Below are 20,344 nucleotides of genomic sequence, written 5' to 3'. Positions count from 1 at the left end.
TGCCAAATGCAGAGGTAAAATGACCACTCTACTATTACTTGAGAATCCCCTGTTTATGCATACCATGATGGTATAAGCCCTTTCAGTCACAGAGTCACACTGTAAGCTCATGTTCAGCTGATGACCCCAAAATCAGGGCTGGCTCCAGGGTTTTTGCCGCCCCAAGCAGGAAAAAAAAAAAAGCCACGATTGCGATCTGCAGGAGCTCTACCGCCACCGCTTCAGTCTTCAGTGGCAATTCGGCGGCGGGTCCTTCACTCCGAGAGGGAGTGAGGGACCCACCGCCGAAGAGCCGGATGTGCCGCCCCAAGCAGGGGCGGCTCTAGACATTTCGACGCCCCAAGCACGGTGGCATGCCACGAAGGGCGGTCTGCCAGTCGCCGGTCCCGCGGCTCCGGTGAACCTCCTGCAGGCGTGCCTGTGGAGGGTCCGCTGGTCCCACGGCTCCACCGAAGCTGGAGGTCCACCGGAGCCGCAGGACCAGTGGACCCTCCGCAGGCAAGCCGCCCTCCCGGCAACCAGCAGAGCGCCCCCCACGGCATGCCGCCCCAAGCACGCACTTGGCGTGCTGGGGCCTGGAGCCGCCCCTGGCCCCAAGCACCCGCTTACTGGGCTGGTGCCTGGAGCTGGCCCTGGCCAAAATGACCCCAAAATCTTTTTCAGAGTCTCTGCTTGTCAAGATACAGTCCCCCATCATGTAAGTATGGTCTACATCCTTTGTTCCTACATATACACCTTTACATTTAGCCATTGTTTGCTTATTGAGTCCCCTATCAGCCACTCCATTATCTTTTCGAGGATTGATGTCAGACTGAGAGGCCTATAATTACCAGGGTCATCCCGTTTACCCCTTTTAAATATTGGCACACCATAAGCTTTCTTCCAGTCTTCTGGACCTTCTTCAATGTTCCAAGATTCATTGAAAATCAGCATTAATGGTCCAGTAAGCTCCTCAGCCAGCTTTTTGAAAACTCTTGGATGCAAGCTTTCTGGGCCTTCTGGTTTAAAAATGTCTACCTTTAGTAGCTCCTGTTTAACATCCTCCTGAAATACTAGTGGAACAGAAACAGTGTTATCATCCTATGATGAAACTATAGCATTGGTTTTTTTCCCCAAATACAGAACAAAAATATTTATTGGACACTTTTGCCTTTTCTGCATTATTGATAATTCTACCATGCTCACTCAGTCTTATCCTTTCCCTTGCGGGAGGTTGGAGACCGGCCTCGCACCACCTTCTTGGGCTTCTTGGTTGGAGCCATGGAGCAGGAACCTCGTGGGAAGGAGACTGAGCAGGAAGCACCTCCTGTCAAGAAGAGGGGACTGAAGAAATTCATGCACATCCCTGCACACACCCCTTCATTGCACTTCCTTAAGAATATATCATATGTGTTCTGAGATAACTGCCTCATTGCATTATTTTCTTGCTATTTTCTTGTGCTGCATCTGATAACCTGATGCCTCTTCATTCTCCCACTGATGTCCTTACCCACAGCTGGGCACACATGAAAGGGGAATTTTCACATGCCAAGATGAAAGAAAGTAAATTTCAGTCACAGGGAGATGAAGTCCTGGGACAGAAAGATACTAGATCTTCTCAGTTTCTGTTTGATACTGGTGTTTTGAAAAGAATTATTAAAACAGAGAGATAATATTTGCCTGCATCACAGGGCAAGGTGGTAATAGTCATCCTCATCACAAGCCATGAAATAGCACACATGAAATAATGTGCTCAAGTATGGACACCTCAGTACCAGAATGATACAGACAATTTGGAAGAGAGCAACAAAAAGGTATGGATGGATTGACAAGGAGGAAATCAAATAACTAGCCCAATGACATCTAAGGAGGGAGAAAGAGGAATTGTATAGGCTGGTATAATGGGGTCTGGCAGAAGTAATGAAATTAAATTAAAGAAAAAATAGGCTTATATGAAGAAAAAAATTCCTGACAGTGAGATCTCTTTCAGTTATTGAGTAATCTTCTATAGAAAGCAATGGAAGTGCCATCCCTTGAAGCATTTAAATCCTCACTAGAAAAGCACTAGCAATCTGTCATTGATTTAAGATAACCTAAACATCACTCTTCAATCTGTAAGTTTCAATAAAGAAAACCACACCAATAGAGGCAAAAGTTTATTTTATATACTATATTTCAGAGGCCATTTCTGGAAGGTTTGAAGTTATTATTACAACTAAACATGTCAGCCCCAAAGACTCAAAAAAATCAAGGTTTTTTCCTGGATTTTTTGTAATATGACAACACAAGCAGTAGAAATAAATATTTCAAGTTTATCCAACTAGATATAAAAATTTCAAATAGGCTCAGACATTCAAAAACTAATGTTCACAATTGTTCCTATTAAATCTGAACTGCTCGGTACAATGTAATGACTAGAGAAGCAATTTCAGAAAGCTTCTGGAGGGAAGAGCCATATAAATGTAAGAGATGGAGGTTATGAAGTATTAACATGATGCTAAATTGCTGCATATCATATTTGCAATGGGCAGTTTACAATCTGTTCATCCTGACGGATTTAGCACAAGGGAGTTAGAAGCCCTGGCTCTGCAATTTCAGTCTCTTGGTGGTAATTTATGGCTAAATTGTACCCACAAATAATGTGTAAGCACAGAATGAGTTTGGGACCCTGATCAGCCCAAACAGCTCCACTACACTCAAAGGAGCAGTAATAAATGAAAAGTAAGGAAAAGTTGCAGGAGATAATGAGTCTGAATACTAATGACCTAAACTGGCGCAAAAATAGGATTGCAATCTATCAAGTAGTACCAAATCCATTTGGTGCTGCTAATGAGTTGTTTAAAAAAATTGGTTTTATAGTTTGGAGCCAAATCTGCACTATTTATCCACATTTTTCCCTTAACCCATTAAGATCCTGCAGTCTTTGTGCATGCAAAACTCTCATTGACTTCACTGCAAAAGTTCCTTTGTATTCACATTGAGCGTCAAGATTTAGCCCATGATGTGTGACCCTTCTTGCTTCTTCAGCAGCAGCCAGACACCTTTAAGGATCATTGTGACCTATGACATTCACATTACACAAACTAACATCCATGGTCCATCAAAATATACATATTTTTCCATTTAAAACGGTCTCATTTTTTCACAGAGAATACAAATTGAGTTTCTTCTCAGCTGGAAAGAAAAATTATAGCAAGGATAACCTCTCAACTTTGTGAGTAAGTATAAATCGTGAATGAACCCAAAATAGATATGAAATCTATAGTCTTCCACTGAGGTTGATGCTACAGCACCATATCAGTTTATCCATTGTTCGTATTTTAATAGAGTGGTTTTGATTAATACAAAATCCTGTTAACTGAGGTTCCTGGCATTTTTAGGAATAAGAGCTGGCTAAGGTAGCCAGGAAGGATGTATTGGAAATGAAGATGGCTTCTTTTCATGGTGTATCGATTATGTTTCATACTGGAATGCCTGAAACTGAAGAAGAAACTATTATCAGATAAAAGGAATGTGGGAGAAAAAGGAGAGCCATTTCTCATTTACTTTATGTTTAGTAGATCCCCTTATAACGTATTTAATAAATGTAGTTTTCTTGTAACTTTCACTGTACTGAATTTTCCGTTTTATCACAAAAGAAAAAAAATTCTAATGAAAAACAGACAAAATGAAGGAAATGCTTCATACAGGAGCAAAATCAATAGCCAGGGAATTCTAAAGCCCTGATAGCCCAGGATACCCAATGTAAAGGGGATACAGTGGTCACTACCTACCAACAGGCCCGTCCCTAACTGCTCTTTCCTGGCTATTGAGATTCTGCACATGAAAATTTCCCTCACCCAAATAATGAAAAAAGGTATCTGTGTGTCTGCTCAGTTGTGGTTTTTTATGACAAGTGAACCCCAGAATCCTTTACGCTGACTGCCAAGCTGACTGCCAAGATAGCTTCTGGATGCATCACTGCAACTGGTGCTGCGGATGCTGGGGGTATTTTTGAGAATTAATAGATGCCTACTGGAGGTGAGTGAGCACAACCGGGGACACCCTTTTGAAAGAGGAAATGACAGAAAAATGGGACCAAACCAACTAGTGAGAGGAAAGGAGCAGCAAACAAGTGAGAGATTGAATCAGGAATCAAATCCCATCCTTATCTAGGATGCCAGCATACCAAGGGACAGGCTTGTCAATAATTAAATGAGGGCAGCCATTTCCTCATTTGCAAATGAAAGAAAGTCTAATATTCAATGAGTGAGGTGTCACAGCCAGGCTTTGGGAAGCTGGGCTGCAGAAAATTATCCAGACCTGATAGCTAGTCCTTATCTCTAATGGGGCAAAGGAGAACCCCATATCTGAGCAACACCAAACTCTGACAATGTCCAGAGCTAAGTCAAGTCCATCTTTAGCACTGAGATGTATCTCATATTCCCACCTTGAGTGATAAAGCAAAAGATGGGCTGCCTCCCATTCTGGCAATTAACCTGTTTGGGATCCCAGCTAGAGTATCTTTCTCTCTGACCTTATTTTTCATTCACATTACCCCATAGGAGCTTTTGGTAAAAAGTGTTTCTGAGGATGGGGATTTGTATTGGTTGAAGCAACTGCTGAGGTGAGCTAAAAAATGACAAATATAAGCAGGACAGAATGCATCCAAAATTGGTGCCAGCTAATGGAAGGCAGCAATTTTTAACTGTTTGTGTAGTGCCCATTGCAGCCAAATCTGGCACTCCTGCAACCAAAGCAATGTAAAGACTAAATCCTTCTTTTAACAGCTTCTAAATTTCTGATGGATCCTGAGATATGGAGGAAAGTACATTGTGCTGTGTGTGTTTTAAGCAGAAGCTGCTAGTTGTGTCAAATATTCTGAAACATACTCAGCAATCTGTGATGCCAGAAGTCATATTACACTAACAGACATAATGGATTTTAAATCTTAATTTACATATTAAATTACATATAATGAGGCAAAAAGGGCAGAAAATAACTTTTCCACTCTGATATTTAGAAAATAAATGTGTAACTGATTTGCCTGTAATGCATTCATTACAATATTTGGGGCCATATGCTGACCTGAATCTGTGTCCAGAAAGTTGTATACAGCGATCGAGGGCAACACATTGCAAAAATGGCTAATTGGCATATTAAATGCTACAAAGACTAAAAATCACTGCATTCAGTCTCACCAACCCACCACATTTAACTATAGTATTATGCAAATATAGCAAAGCAGCACAAAATCTGTATCCCGGAGTATAACTGGCATTAGATATTTTAAGGAAAATCAAAGGGTCCCCATCAACTTAAAAATCATATTTTTGTCTGAATATTTTGCCTATTTTTTACAAATAAACATTTAAGATTCCTAAAACAGACAAACATTATTTTTGTCTCCTCCCCTATCACCAGCATATTTAGTTTTTACATTTACATGTGATTTGTCAGCTTCACAATTAAGTAGTCATTTTTTCCTACTGTTTGAGTGAGTCTTTACTCAGAGGTAAGGAAGATGTGATTTTAAAACCACAACCACAGAAAACTGACAGGGAAACTGAGGCAGAAGTCTACTTGAAACTATTCTAATTCACTTTATTGTTAGTTGCCTATTCTATTAATGTTCTTCTACTGAGCCTATAATCCTGGTATCTGAATGCTTTCCAGTAATGCAGGAGGGGCCTGATCCAGAGCCCACTGACGACAATTGAAAGACTCCTGTTGATTTCAGTGGGCTTTAGATCAGGCCCAACACAGCTAGATTGCTAGGGTCCCTTTAAAAAAAGATCAAAATTAAATGGAATGGGGTTTGGGATTTTATGTAGCTCCTTTCAGTTAATTGTCCAGAAATGACCTACCGCACCTGCAAGGCTCTGCTCCCGCAAGCTACCATTATATTTTACATAAGGGAAAGAATCAGGTTCTCTTTTCTGATTATCTTTGCTATAGGAAGTTTAATCTTTCTTATAACCACATCCTCCTTTTGTTTGTCACCCTTAACTGTGCAGCAACTATCTTAGACCTCCGTCCTGCAAACTGAACAGTATCAGATCCTTAGATTGTAACCCCTTGGGAGAGTGACCTGTCTTATTTGATAGTGAAGCACCATGGCACAATAAAACTAATAAATTACAATGACGCTTTGTCCATATCCAAGGGACCTCAAAGCACTTTGCAATGTAAAGTACTGATGGTGCCAGAATTATGTAGGAAAAAAGAATAAACTTTAATGTGTGTCCCACAGTAGCCCTCATACAGCCTTGGACATTAGTCTACTTTATTAAAAGAACAAATATGGGACAGGACACTGGGGTTATCCCCTCCTGCCCTTGGAGCTTTTGTTGCCAAAGAGACACATGCAGTAAATAAAACATGTTCAGTAATATTGATTTATATGGCGTGAATTTAATCTAGCAACAACTAGGAAAATGTGTGCACATTTTTTTTATAAAAGGCATCTCTGTATCCAGCTGACTTTAGCATATTGCTCTTTTCAGAGGTGAAAGTGTAGGATTTCATTCATGAATTGTCAGTTTCCTGCAAGGGTCAGCAATGTGTCCATACACGGACACAAGTGTCCATGGTAAAAATGTTGAGGTTTGTGGTAATTTTTCAAACACACACACACATACACACACGTAATTTTGTCACGTGTCCATCACGCAACAGGGTGGTGCTGACCCTTGGTTTCATGTCTGGTTCTAATTTCCCAAATGATATTTTCTTTTTAAACGTTATTTTCTGATATGCCTTTTTTCATGATCTTTCTGAGAACATGCTGCTGCTTCCCCTTACATGGGCCAGGGACAGAGGCCCAACACAGTCTGAAATGGGGGTGCTGTAACAGTTCCACCGTATGCTATATCTATCTGTATTCTTATACTGCATAGGTCACCACAGAGATTAGGGAGACTGGCAACCTGCAGTCAGTTTGTGGTGATTCCACATAGTCCAGGCTCTGTGGGTTAAGAGAGGACATTTTAGAAGCAGGAAAGGGATAGAGTTCAGGAGAAGTCATTCCCTGGGCATATGCTTCCCCCAGGACTCAAGGTGTCTGCTCAGTTGAAATCCTCTGTGTTACTATATGGGAGATCAGGCTCCATACAACTTCCAGGTTGAGCCATGAAAAACAAAGTCATCTCCCCAAATCTCTTAGACTTTACAGGAGACTGTCCAGTGAATGGGTTTTTCACGGAACAGGATGGTCTGACTCATAGTTAATTGCCCTCTTTTATCTATTATTTCAGCAATTCTTTGTCTCTTATTCTCTTTTGAATGGCCAGAAAAGGAAACATACCTTGATCACATGCCCCTTCCTATACATTAGTCCTCTCATGGTCCTAAGTACCGTATTATTTGTAAGGAATTGAAGCTGACAGTCTGACTTTGGTAAACTGATTTTGTGTTATCCTTCTGGTACAGGACTCTCAAAATGGGGGTCACGAGGTTATTACATGAGGGGTTGTGAGCTGTCAGTCTCCACCCCAAACCCCATTTCACCTCCAGCATTTATAATAGTGTTAAAGATAAAATATGTGTTTTTAACTTTAAGGGGAGGTGGGTTTCACTCAGGCTTGCTGTGTGAAAGGGGCCACCAATACAAAAGTTTGAGAACCACTATTCTGGTATGTTCTGGAATTTAAGGTTCCAAAGATTCCTGCACTCTTCTCAGCTTCCTGCTTTTCTTTTCATTCTAATGGTGGGGGGCGGGAATTATTTGCTGCTGACCAAAACAGAAGTGGCAGACCAAAATACAAGTCATCTCATAGTCACTAACAACAATACTACTTGGTACTTGTGGGCTTTAAAGTTCTGTATAGTCTCTCTTTGTTTCAGTTTCCCCACCTTTTAAATTAGGGATAAACAATACTGTCACGGGTTCAGTCCACCTGTGCCTCGTTAACAGTCTTTATGGGTCCTGAAAGAGGGCAGCTGATCTCTAGAAAGAGCCAGAAGGGAACAGGAAACAGCACCAGGACTGCTAGCTATGGACCTCTCTCAGCCCAGTGAGGTAAGAGAAAGTGCCACATAGAGGTGGCTGAAGGGTTACTGCAGGAAGCAGCTGGAGGCCCAGAACCACAGGCCTGAAGTAAGGAGGGATGCACAACTTCTGAACCCAAGGGCAGAATCTGCAGGCCAGGGAGATTTGTATTTTGATGTAGGGTAGAAGAGACTTTATATCAAGTTTATTAAGGCTAATATAGTAAAACCCCACCAAGGGAAATTTTGTCTTACACCCTTAGGTGGTGTGGCAATCTTAAAGGGTCCTGAGAGAGAATGGGAAACTGAGGCAGACCTCCATTGTCATATGCAGAAGGGGGTGCTACAAGGCAGGCATGCCCTTTTACAATTTGCTATTAAAGTGTTCTGAAGAGAATTGTCTCAACATGTGGGATGCTTGGCCTGTATTTTTCCTACCGGGGTGCTGGTAGGGCATTTAATGGATGGAAGCAATATTACATGAAAGGTAGGGGTGACCTCCGGCCCTAACAGTGAGATAATATGGTGAGGAGTGTCCTGAAATACCACACAAAGACTGGATGAACTTAGGACCCAGATACACACAGAAAAGCTGCAGTGCTGGAAGCTGATGAACCTTTATTAAACCATTTGTTACCAGTTGAGTTAACTTCACTCAGATATCCTGGTTGTATTCAGCATGTCAGCAGAGATAAACACTGCATAATGGGTCTGATACGAAGCCTACTGAAGACAATGGAAAGACTCCCATAGTTTTCAATGGGCTTTGGATCAAACCCTTCTGCTAAGTGTTTTGGACAGTAATAAAAGCCAGCTTCAGGTGAACCTTAGAGGTGTTTCTTAACTAAATAAAAATTTAGTTCAAACCTTATCTACAGACTCAGATGTACAAGTACTGTGGTCTAGGAAAAAAATTAAAAGAGCATGATTTGCCAAATGTGTGTTTCCACCTTAGCAAGTGACAGTCAGATATTGTTTGGGATAAAATCAGAGAGATACTCCACTCTGAATACATTTAACAAGAAAAAATAAAGCAGGGAGCTTACCAATGGCAGTAACAAATGAAAAGCCAGGAACAGTGCATATATACAAAAAAAGAAGGGGCATAGACTTAGCAGTAAATCTATAGCATCTACCCAGTAGGTCTCTCCTCCCTAGAAAGGAAAAAAATCACTTCAGCAGGCATTGCCACTGTGTGTGTGATAACTTTGTGTCATTGGCTACTGAGCTGTCCCTAACTATTAGCAAGACAAATACTTCACACCAGGGCATTAGCAGGATCTGAGTTCAGCAACAAGACTGGGGGTTCATGACAAGAACCAGACACTCATTTGTCTCTCTTTCCTCCAGCTTACTGTTGGTACCACAGACAGCTACATCTTCACAGGGTGGCTACTGTTGTTATGGGGGATGTTGAATAGGCACACTTCTCCTCTCAACACTATTTGGCACTTGCTGTGAATAAATTTTATCCTGAGTTACACCATATACATGTACTGAGGCCTGTGCTACCTGGAAATAAGAGCAGGATAGCTGCCTTTGATAGAGAGATGAGTGCGTCTGTGAAAACTGGACTGGCAGGAAGCCCCACTGCACAAATTTTCAATCTGCTCCCTGAGAGAGTAAATCACAACACTGTAAAACACCCTACGTTCAGAAACAAGGCCCAAAATGCAAACTGCCTAGCCTGGATTGCCACATTTTGCAAGTGCAAAAAAACAAGCCATTTTGCTCTTTATCCGCACATAGGGGAATGAAAGAAGTTAGGGCATACGAATAGCAGCTCATCATTCTTTCCTTGCACATTTTATTCTATGAACCAAGGGAGCATGATGTGAGTCTAATGAGCAACGATACTGAAGTCATATTTAAAACTGACACTAGAGCAGATCTAAAGTGTGGTCTCTGGATCAGTGATATGAATCTGAGTAACAGATACTACTGCAACCTTAGAAAATCCAGAGGGACAGTTCTTAGCCACAACTAAACACTAGACACTAGACCTCTGCACTGCAGAGAAGAGAGAAGTGTCTATCTGAAATGGACAGATATGTGGGTGGGGATCTGAAAATGAGATGACTACCACTGAGGACATGTATGGTTAGGAGGCGTTCCCACAGGAAGGGAAATGCTGTACAGAGGAGAAGGAGGACGGAGTTCTGAGGAGGGGAAAATTTTCACAGAAGAGGAGGCAAATCCACTTTGGTCTATGCTGGTATCATAGGACTGGGCAATGGACTAGGCCTCAGAAGACCTGAGGTCTATTCTCATCTCTGCTACTAACTTTCTGTGTATCTTTGGGCAAGTTACTTCATCTTTCTCTACTTCAGTCTCCCCATCTTTACAATGGTGAGAGTGATACTTTTTCACCTTCATAAATCCCATGATGAATGAAAAGCATTATATAAGTGGTCAATATTCTTAAGTATTATATTATCCTGCCTATGACCTAGCTAGTCTCACTCAGAATCAAAGCTCTACGTGTTTGCTATGTCATTAGCTCATCTGTCTCCTATCATAGCTTTTAAAACATTTACTTCTGCAACTAATTCAGTGTTTTCAGTTCACAAACTGATTTCTCTATGGGTCCTCCTTGTTAGAGGGTTTTCCCTTCACCCCCTCCCCTGGTTCTTGTCATGCAGACAGAAAGCAGAAGAGCAGAAGTCCAAAGTGCAGACAATGCGCTGTTTATTGGGATTAGTTCCAAGCAAACATATCCATAGCTCTACACGCCAGAAAAGTCTATTTCCCAGTGTCCCCCTTCCCAGCTCTGACACTGCAAAGCCTTGCCTGTGTCCCCATTCCCACCTCCTCAGCAGGCCCAAATATACCTGCAGTGCACGCCCCTAGTCACACCCCTAACAACTTATGGTCATGTTCCATTTCGGGGATTGCTGGGTTGGGGTCTTCATTCCCACCCCTTTTATACCCCATGCAAGGGGTAAGAAGTGAGGTTAAACTCCGGTCAGGGGCAGGCATTTCTCTGGTCTTTCAGTGTTTTACTTCCCCCCAATGCTCCTTTGCCTCTCCTGACTGGTTGCTTGACCTTGCCTTGAGATAAGGAGTTGAGGCAGTCTTCACGTGTGCGCTCATATTCCCACCATGCCCATTGCGCTCATATTCCCACAATGCCCAGTGCTTATCTGTTTCCATTATATTAACAAACCCATCTGGTTTAAGCAAAAGCAACATTTACAGTGTGTCTTTGTTCTTAGTAAGAATCCCTTTGTTCACACATATTAGTAAAAATGTATATATATCCAAAACCAAAGAGGCAAGCAGAAGTCAGCAAAACTACATTGACACTAATACTCCTAACACACCTGAACTATTGAAGTCAAACTGTATTTTAGCAAATAATTTTTTTAGGAAAATGTATGATTAAACCAAAAGTATATCCTTTCTGTAAAACTGCAGACTTAATGTATGTAAATAATGAAGGATCTTCTTAAGCTTTTAACCTAAGTAATTTTTCATATACAATGACAATTCTGTGAAAGTATCTGTAGGCCCCTTTCTTCTATGCAGCTTTGTATTAGTATTTTGATTTTACTTGTTCAAATATGATCTATTTCATTTTCAGACATTAAAACACCTTTCAGTAAGTATATCTTTTCAGACTTTTCTCTGTCTCCATTACTATTGAGATTAGAACTGGCACCCTATATCCAGATGCTGCTGAACTTTGAGGAAGTTTGAAAGTGAATCTGAACTCCACAGTTGGGCCCACCTCTGACTGAAACCCACATCTTCAGTCATTTCTGCTGACTGCTGTAATGATGATGGTGGTGGATTTCTTTGCCGTTTGAATTTGGTCAGCAAATTATTTATTATTTCAACACATGGTTCTTTTCAGGACTCATTAGCAAATTGTTTCCCCTGCTGCTTTCTCTGGTTCCCATAGCCTCACTCCTTGTCAGAAACAACTGTCAGCTTGATTCTGAAATCCAGGACACACTACTCCACACCATAAAAATAGTGCAAACGTTTCTGCTAAAGTCTTCAGGGGCACACAGGGTTTAACAGACTAAAAGATTAGTTTATTGATCAGTCTTGGTGCTAAAAGAAAAATTGATTTTGTTTTCCTGCCATCTAGCTCTCGTGAAACATTTTCAGGTTCACCACTTCCTGCATCTTGGCCAGAAGTACGATGTAATTTATTTAGAGTACATATTGCATGTGGTCAATCTGTTGATTTTAACAATAGATGGGAAAGCAGAATCATCTGAGAGGTTTAAGGTATTTGTTTACCTCCTACACCTGCTGAGAATGCTCATGTTCAGGAATTGCAGGCAATATCTCTGCTGTTTGTGTGATAGCTGTGGGTCTTCGTTGGTTGGGTTCTGTTAAAAGAGAAAATAGTTTTAGTCCACATTAATAAATAGCAAAAACATCTGAGGAATGTTACACTTCAGGCACCTAACTCCCATTTGATTTCTATGAAAGTTAGGCACCTAATCTGTTCAAGCACATTTTTAAAAATCCCACTATTAGGAGTCTAAGTCCCATTGAAAGTCAGCTGGATTTAGGTGCTTAAGTCACTTAGAAAATTTTGAAAATTTTACCCAGTGAAAATACAGAAACATGTTTAGTAAGAGCAAATTCAGGGCTAAATCAAGCCCTCCGACATATAAAGCTGTATATTAGCTAGCAGGAAGCAGAAAATTCTGTAGCTTTCAATCTGTGAACTTTCCAAAGCATAATCCATATGGAGGGGCTGAACAACCACCCCACAGAGGTAAGGCGCATGCTGTTCAAATGCTATTGTGGCTACAGGGGGAGCATGGAGTGCTCCCAGGAATCACACAGTTACTGACATACATCTGCAAGTGGTGGTGGCAGTGAAGGGGTACAAGGACACCCCAACAGGCTGGCATTGAAGCTGCCCTATAGACAAGACACCTTAGTAGGGCCCACATAAGGAGTCTGAGCCATTAGGAAATGGAGGAATTGGAGCTTGCTGGGAACTCTTCATAAGCTTGCACTCAAGAGATCAGCATTATCTGATATGATACATTTTTTGCAGATCTGAAATGGGATGATGTAGATAGTATCTTAACTCCAAATCCACCTGCTCCGTGCACAGCCACAACTCCTCCAAACTTGCAAAGGAACTTCTATATGTTCCAAGGAGGAGGGCAAATTATGCTGCTTAGATTAAGCTACATCCTGTCCAAACATGCCCTCTAATTTACACCTCAACTTTTTGTAAATATAATTCAAAAGTACAATTCAGCTCTCAACGTTTAAGTAATTAAATTTGAAAAACAAGGCTAAAATAGACTTGTGAATGTATCCATTCTCCCTTCAGAGTCCCACCGTTATGCCTGTATATCAAATGGAGAAATGACCCAGACATATATTGGACCAGTGTTCTGGTCCTGTTGTCTGTGGCTATAACTGGACCTGGGCATCTGAAATCACATACAGACTATAAAATAGTTGCTCTGAAACTGCCTTGGACCCATTTTTTTTATCCTCCTTTGTAAAACACAGGAATAAACCCAAATTAGTCATTAGATTTCATACTTTTCTGTCTAAATTTCACGTCTTTAAAGCTGGGAGGTCTGTTGTAAATATTGTGACAAGATTTGCTTTTTTCTCTGCATTACCCACCAAAGCTGTAGAGGAAGAAACAACCACTCACCTATGTCAAATATTAACTGAGGAGGAACAGAATCAAATATGTGATGTTGTACTTGGCCAAGATTAAAAAAGAAAATTCCTTCTTAACTAGTCTTCACATCTATTTAACATTGCTGAAGATGCATCCTGCCTGCCTTCTTCAACAAGAAGGAATACTGCAGAACAGGTAGGAGAGGTGGGCCTGGGCTTAGAGTTCCCTGGAATGCCAACACTGTTCTATACATTGAGCCAAATTCTGCTCTTATTTACACCACATTGACTTAAATGAGGTTACACAGGTATAGCTGAGGGAGGATTTGAACTATTTTCTCTGATGTCAGAGACAAGGGACTATCCTTTTAATAGGACAATAAGGGAAACAATGCAGAAATTTGAATGATTTGAGGTAATGTGTCCTGTTCACTTATTTACACACACTGTAGCCACTGAGCCCCTATACTGTCTTTCATGGGCTACCCACATTTTTGAAGTCTACATGTTGTAAGAGCCCAACCACAGCTAGGCTGCTACTTCTACTCCCACACAGAAGGGCATGGATGGACGAACACAGTGGGGAGTGGGCAGGATCTGCTCCTGAACACATTGGCCAGTGCCCCAAAACCAGCACAGAAGGGGAAGCACCAGGTTTTGATTCTCAGAGCCTTGGTTCCTGACCAGATTGTGCAGGGCAGTGACATCCTGCCCCTTATTCAGGCTAAATGGTAAAGTTACAAACCAGCCCTTCATTATTAGAGGTCATTGTCAATATAAACCCCCGATACTAAACAAACCATTTCATTTACCATGTTATTAATGTCATAGGTTGTTAAAATTAAAATGGAAAGAGTTTTAAATATTCCAATTTCCTTTCCATCATTTATATAGCTTGCTTACTTATGCAGTGTCCTGCCTGAACAAAGAAAGTCAATTAAATCACTTTTACTTTTATCTTATATAATCAGTTTCAGTTTCTTAATGTGGTACTGTTTGGCTTGCAAACATATCAGGTTAATGTTTATTTGTTTAAAATAACTGCTACCACTGAAATTTAAAAAACAAAATCACAGTGAAAACTTCTGTTGGTCTTGGGTTTGCAGAATTTGGGAATTTGAATTAATAGAATCTCTATTGTTTCAATGTCGAGTTCAATCTTTTATATCTTTTAAGGGCCAGGATTTCATTGATTTACCTGGTTACTGTGTGTACTTTCCTATTCCTGGGCTACATTCATTTTCATAAAATAATTACACAAATAGCCCTAAAACTTCAGCTGAGTGATATAGATGTAATGGTAAAATGAACCTAACAAAATAACATATTGGAAAAATATACCTCTCAATTCACAAGTTATTGAATTCTCAGTTACATATTTGTTTCTACATAATGATCTTTGTTATATTCAGTGACATTACTGGGATTTATTCATAGTCTGTCTTCAGCCCTTATGATGTGAATGCTAATTTAATAATGTTAAAAGGCAGGAGTATCATAACTTCATTTTAAAAAAAACAACCAAAATGTCCCAAGTTCATTAAAGTTAACTTTGCATTGTCATGAGCAAGACAGGTTAGTTGGCGAATGTATTCTAATATGTAAAGAGTCAGAGTATGCCTCTCTGAGACAATGGAGGTAGTAGATATTTATAATCCATCTTGGCAATGGCAGATCTTAAAACTAGTGCTTAGGAGAAACAGCATTTCTTTCCATGTAGTCTTGATTCTGCTTGCTATATGGGTGTAAACCAGGAGTAACTTCACTCAAGTCAATGGAGTTATGGTGGTTTGAAACCAGCGAATGGCTCCATAATCAGCCCCATGGTATTAGTAAAAGCAGTTCATAAGCAAGAAACTTTTCAGTCAAATGGGTATCCTGGAGCGGAAGGAGCATAACATTAAGACCAATATCGTGTTCTTTCTTCAACATCATAAATCTACACTGGGATTTCATAAGACACTCAATGGTCAAAAAACCCTTAGACATACTATGTTCACAATAGCATTGTTTAGCACTGTGATAAAACAAGAATGTTATTAGTGAGAGCTACTAAAGACAAAAGATTTCAGAGACAGATTCCTTTCCTGAGGGATGAAAATAATAAGCTCATAAATACATCTTCAGAAGCTAGCCAGCTCTCTAAATGTTGGGAATATAAATTGTATTCCCAAGAGTGCTCAGACAGACAGGACGCTATCTGCTCTTTTCTAGGTAAAATTGAAATGCCACAAATTACTGGATTGTAGAGAGAAATTATTGAGACTCTTGTAACTGCTGAAGAAATTGGCAAGACAAGGCTATTGCTAATATGCTGAATGAACAGTGAGGTGCCCAAGTCTAGACAGTTTTAAAACTATTTTCCCATTTGCTGACTTTGTATTTTATTTTATTTTATTTTTTGCCATTTAGAGTTATTTCAGAGGACTCCTGGTTTGTGTTAATCTATAAAAAGATAAGGAAATCAAATTACATGGAAATTATTAAACAGTATGGTTCTTCTATTAATATCAATAATACTCTGAACCCAGGACTATTCTTTCCCTTCTTGCAACAAAGATATTTTGACCAAGTTGAATAACCTCCTCAGTTTAGTATGTTGGTTATCACTCAACCCTGCAGTGAGTTGAGCCATGCACCAGAGTCTCCCTGAGCTGCTAATAATGTACATTCAGAAGGTCAAATACTGATTCCTGCCTGAAGCTATATCAATGGGTTCTGTGCAGATGGAAGGAATGGAATCCAGAAAACCAGCACAGCCATTTCAAGTTGCTACTATAGTTTTGAATCTATCCTTTAACGTGGGCTTTAGTCAAATGTGGGCATAGTCATAGAGCCTCAGGCCACAATACCTTATCTGCCAAGGCCCTGATGTGGGATATAGGTGACAATACGTGACAAGGGACCAAAAATGAGGAACACAACAAAATTATTGATGCAGGAAATTTAAAAGCTGTGGCAGCATTCCCTTAGCGCACATAAGTCTTTCCATAACCTCAGTTTCACAGTTCTTTTTTTCTGATATAAATAAGTTTCAACAATAAAAGTGAGTGAATGCCATCTTTATGTGGGAAGGAGGTAACTTTGGAACTAAACTGTATGCCTTCACATAACTTGAGGGACATTTTACAGGTATGCCCCGAACTCCAGTGCAATGGCACAAAAGAAGAGTAGAGTCACCCTGTGTGGCCTTTCCATGCCTAGGATATGCCTAACAGCAAGTCACATCAGTGTGTAAGGCCTTCTATGGTGCTTCAGAAGGCTGCAGGATTTGACCCAGAGTTATTTCCACATGACATGGGGATTCATTTGTTTGCTAGCCCATTTCATTTGTTCTGAGCTGAGAACAGAATGCTTGTCAGTCAAGGGATGACACAAGTTCTGTTTTTTATACAGATGACTTCCTCTCTTTGTAGACAATCCACGCTATCCCTGCCATACAATTGCTTTTTAATTTCTTGTAGCAAGGTTATGTACCTGGCCTGCCCACTCACATTGATTTCTTTCTGCTGGATTTCATTACAAACACTAGAGGCTTGTGACTCTAGCTTTCAGTGCTAACTTCACAGTCCTAATACACAAGTTCCTTAAACTGCTGTAACAGCAGTACTGGTAACGAAGTGATTATAGTGCCCCATTCCCCTCCCCTTTTGCCTCTTTGCAGGCCCCTGCATGTGAGGGCATTCACCCAAATTGATTATGTCTTGTCATCTTCTCAATCTGCTTTCATGCAAGAACAAATTCCTGTTCCTGAACCAGCTCCTGTACATTGGGTGAGTTAGGGCTGTGTTATTCCCTTTCCCAAAACCAACTCCTTGCATGGGAGGGAACAGTTCCCCAACCTTAAGTCATCTCCTGCTTCTCACCAAACAGGCTTGCAATTCAGTGCTAACAAATGTAAGGCAATACTGCTAGGTATTATAATTATTTATCATAGCATCTAGGGAAGCCTGTGCTAGACCAGGATCCTATTGTGTTGGGTGCTGTACAAACACTGAACAATAAGACAGGTATAGGAAATAAACAGCAAAAATACAAATTGGAGGCTGCTAATTAGAAAGCAGCAAATCCATGAAAGACTTATAGGCAGAAGTAAGATACTAAGGCCCAGATCCTCAAAGGAATTTAGGCACCTAACTCTCACTGAAATCTGAGGATCTGGACCTAAATAAGCACATTCAGTGCAATGCAGTTGTTAAACAAAATTATGGTCTTTTTAGATTTATACATAGAGTGATAACATGTAAAACAAATGTGTGTTTCAATTACCCCCCGTTTTAGAAGGAGATACAAAATCTAGAAAAAAAAATAACGGGGCAACATACTAGCATTAGAATATACGAGGAACCTGCGATAGCTAAATATTTATCATCTAAGAAAGAGGTGATTCAGGAGGGATATTACAGTCTGTTAAATTGTACAAGTTCATCAAAATACATAAAGGGAGTTATTCACAGTCTCAGGAGATGGCAGAACATGGACAAACGGTTTGAAACAAAGGAAAGAAGTGTTTAGACTAGATATTAGGAAAACATGATTAACTATGGCTATGTTCCTCCTGCTTTCTTTGAAACCAACGGCAAAAATCCCATTGACTTCAATGAGCATAGCTGAGTAATGGAGAAGATTAACAAGAGAAGTGATCACGGTACCATTGTTGCTGAGGTCCAAGTGCGGGACAGAAGAGACATCGTGAAAGATGTAGTGAGAATTCTACAAAATATAGGGATTAAGACAGAATGTCTTAGAAGGTCTTTCTTGGCCCCTCTCTTTGTTTCAGAATTAGTTAGGTTTTTATTTTGCTTATATATTACTCACCTGAAAGGAGCTGAATAATATTAGTAGGTGTAGATTCTTTTGAGCTTTTTCTGTCTTTTTGTTGGATAACAGAAGCTGCCGCTGCTCTATATTTGCTATCTGATTAAAACAAAAATATTTTATCTTCAGCTGTATTATTACATATATATTACTCATTACCAGGGAGCTCATAGCAACCCCTATATTTAGGTTGCCTAACACTTTCCATTATAAAAGAGCCTTGTGCCTTTTTTTAAGTTGCTTTAATGCCTCCATTGTTTACAGCAAGACTGGAAAATTGGGCCAAGAGAAAACCTGGGTGCCAGATTTTTCATTGTCCAGTGAAATTCCATTCAAGTTTGACTTTTGAAAATTATCTTTTCCTTTCAGACACTTATGTACCTCAGGATAACTTTGGAAGCCTGCCAAAATATTAACTGAACATGAATAGTCTAATCTAAGGGCAGGCCCAAACCGTTGCTAAAGCAGAAGAATCACATGTTGCACTGGGAGTTCTGGGGGCAGTCAGTCTGTCTGGGAGCAGAAAGAGAAGGACTCAGGCTGAGCTTCTCCCTAACATTACCTCCTCATGGACCCAGCAACCTGTCCTCTTCTATGAGAGTATCACATGGAGAAGAAACCACACACAGCCCTCCCAGGGGGAAATGGGGAGAGAGAGAACTGGGCAGAGCTATCCTTGACCACCTTTTGGATCCAACACCTGATCTTAGCAATCATTCTCCCCTATGCCCCATCAGGACAAAAGCTCTGCTGATGTGATTAGTTCTGTAGTAAAACTATATTGCAATGCTGATGATTCAGAGTTCAACCCTACCAATGAAGTGTTATGGATGGTTGTTACTATTCTCTAATAGAATTTGGTTTTACCTTTTAAAAAACCCTAGGGAATTATATCCACAATTAAATTAACCTTGTCTAGGTTACAAATTCAAGGATTTGTAACCTAGACAAGGAGAATCAGGATTGTATAGTGGATTAAGCTGTTTGTATGAGCCCTGCCTCATTTGAAGGCATGTAGAAAGGAAGACAAAGAGAATACAGAAAGGATTGTCTTCAGGTCAAGATAAGTGGATGCTCCACAGAAAAATTCAGTTCTGTCTCTGCCTTTGCTGCAGTATTCCTATATGATACCAAGAAAAGTACTAAAGCCAAAATTTTGGCAGATAGCTTCTAATTGTGTGTTCCTCATTTTCTGAAACTCCAATTAAAGACATGCAAGATTTTATATGCAGAAGTGCTGAGCACTCATAACAGCAACTAAAGTCAATTGGAGCTATGGATGCACAGTGGTAGGGCAGTCTGGAGGAATGACTGGAAGGTTGAAGGCCAGAAGTCCAGATTTTTAATCCTGGCTTTGCCACTGATTCATTTGTGGCCTCAGGCAAATCTTCATCTCAATTTCCCCATCCATAAAATGGGAATACTAATACTCTCATATCTCACCTTGGAGATAAATTCTGTAATGTTTGTGAGACCCTTAAATATTACGGTGAGGAGAACCCTAGAAAAGCCTAGAAGGAAATGAATACTTCTGTATTAATTGCATGCTTTGAATGGTATACAGTAATAAGGCAAGAGCCACTAACTGAATTATGAGAATAAAAATATTGAACAGTTGCCTCATTCCCTGACCACTGTCCATCCTGTGCACTGAATGAGGCCTTGAGGTGACTCCTGGGAGGGACACAAAGGGTCAAGTGCCCCTCCAGCAGCCAACCTGGGTGGGGAGAGGAAAGGGCAGGGCCAGAGCCTCTTCCAAGCACGCTGCCTGGTGCAGCACAGTGGCTGACTGGGAGCGCACCTGGCTGCAGCAGCAGCAGCAGCAGGCTGTCCCCCCCCGCCCAGGCTCAGCTTCTGGGGACAGTGGCCAAGTGAGTCGGAAAGCCCACTCCTTCCCCTCCCTGGCATGCTCAGAGTCAACTCCTGTCCCCAGAAGTCAAGCCTGGGGAGGTAACAGGCTGCC

The 20,344-nt window shown here is 40.7% G+C and overlaps 2 protein-coding genes across 10 annotated transcripts in view; one reads left to right on the top strand and one right to left on the bottom strand.

Moving 5' to 3' along the window:
- Positions 1-1,457, top strand: part of FAM114A1 (family with sequence similarity 114 member A1) — a 62,536-nt gene extending 61,079 nt beyond the window's left edge. The window contains exon 15 of one of the 4 annotated variants that reach the window (XM_045019107.1): positions 1,210-1,457. In XM_045019107.1, coding sequence (XP_044875042.1) covers positions 1,210-1,398 — 189 coding nt within the window. In that variant the 3' untranslated portion in view covers positions 1,399-1,457. The remainder of the gene's footprint in view (positions 1-1,209) is intronic. The other 3 variants (XM_045019106.1, XM_045019105.1, XM_045019109.1) reach the window with 3 other exon arrangements.
- A 555-nt stretch (positions 1,458-2,012) lies between these two features.
- Positions 2,013-20,344, bottom strand: part of TMEM156 (transmembrane protein 156) — a 36,692-nt gene continuing 18,360 nt past the window's right edge. For all 6 annotated transcript variants that reach the window (XM_045019112.1, XM_045019113.1, XM_045019116.1 and 3 more), the window contains 3 exons: positions 18,382-18,480; positions 12,199-12,290; positions 2,013-3,459 (listed from right to left, as the gene is read on the bottom strand). In XM_045019112.1, coding sequence (XP_044875047.1) covers positions 12,202-12,290; positions 18,382-18,480 — 188 coding nt within the window. In that variant the 3' untranslated portion in view covers positions 2,013-3,459; positions 12,199-12,201. The remainder of the gene's footprint in view (positions 3,460-12,198; positions 12,291-18,381; positions 18,481-20,344) is intronic.

The sequence above is a fragment of the Mauremys mutica genome, chromosome 5 (assembly GCF_020497125.1).
Source record: "Mauremys mutica isolate MM-2020 ecotype Southern chromosome 5, ASM2049712v1, whole genome shotgun sequence".
Classification (NCBI taxonomy): domain Eukaryota; kingdom Metazoa; phylum Chordata; order Testudines; family Geoemydidae; genus Mauremys; species Mauremys mutica.
This window is presented reverse-complemented; position numbering and strand designations above follow the sequence as displayed.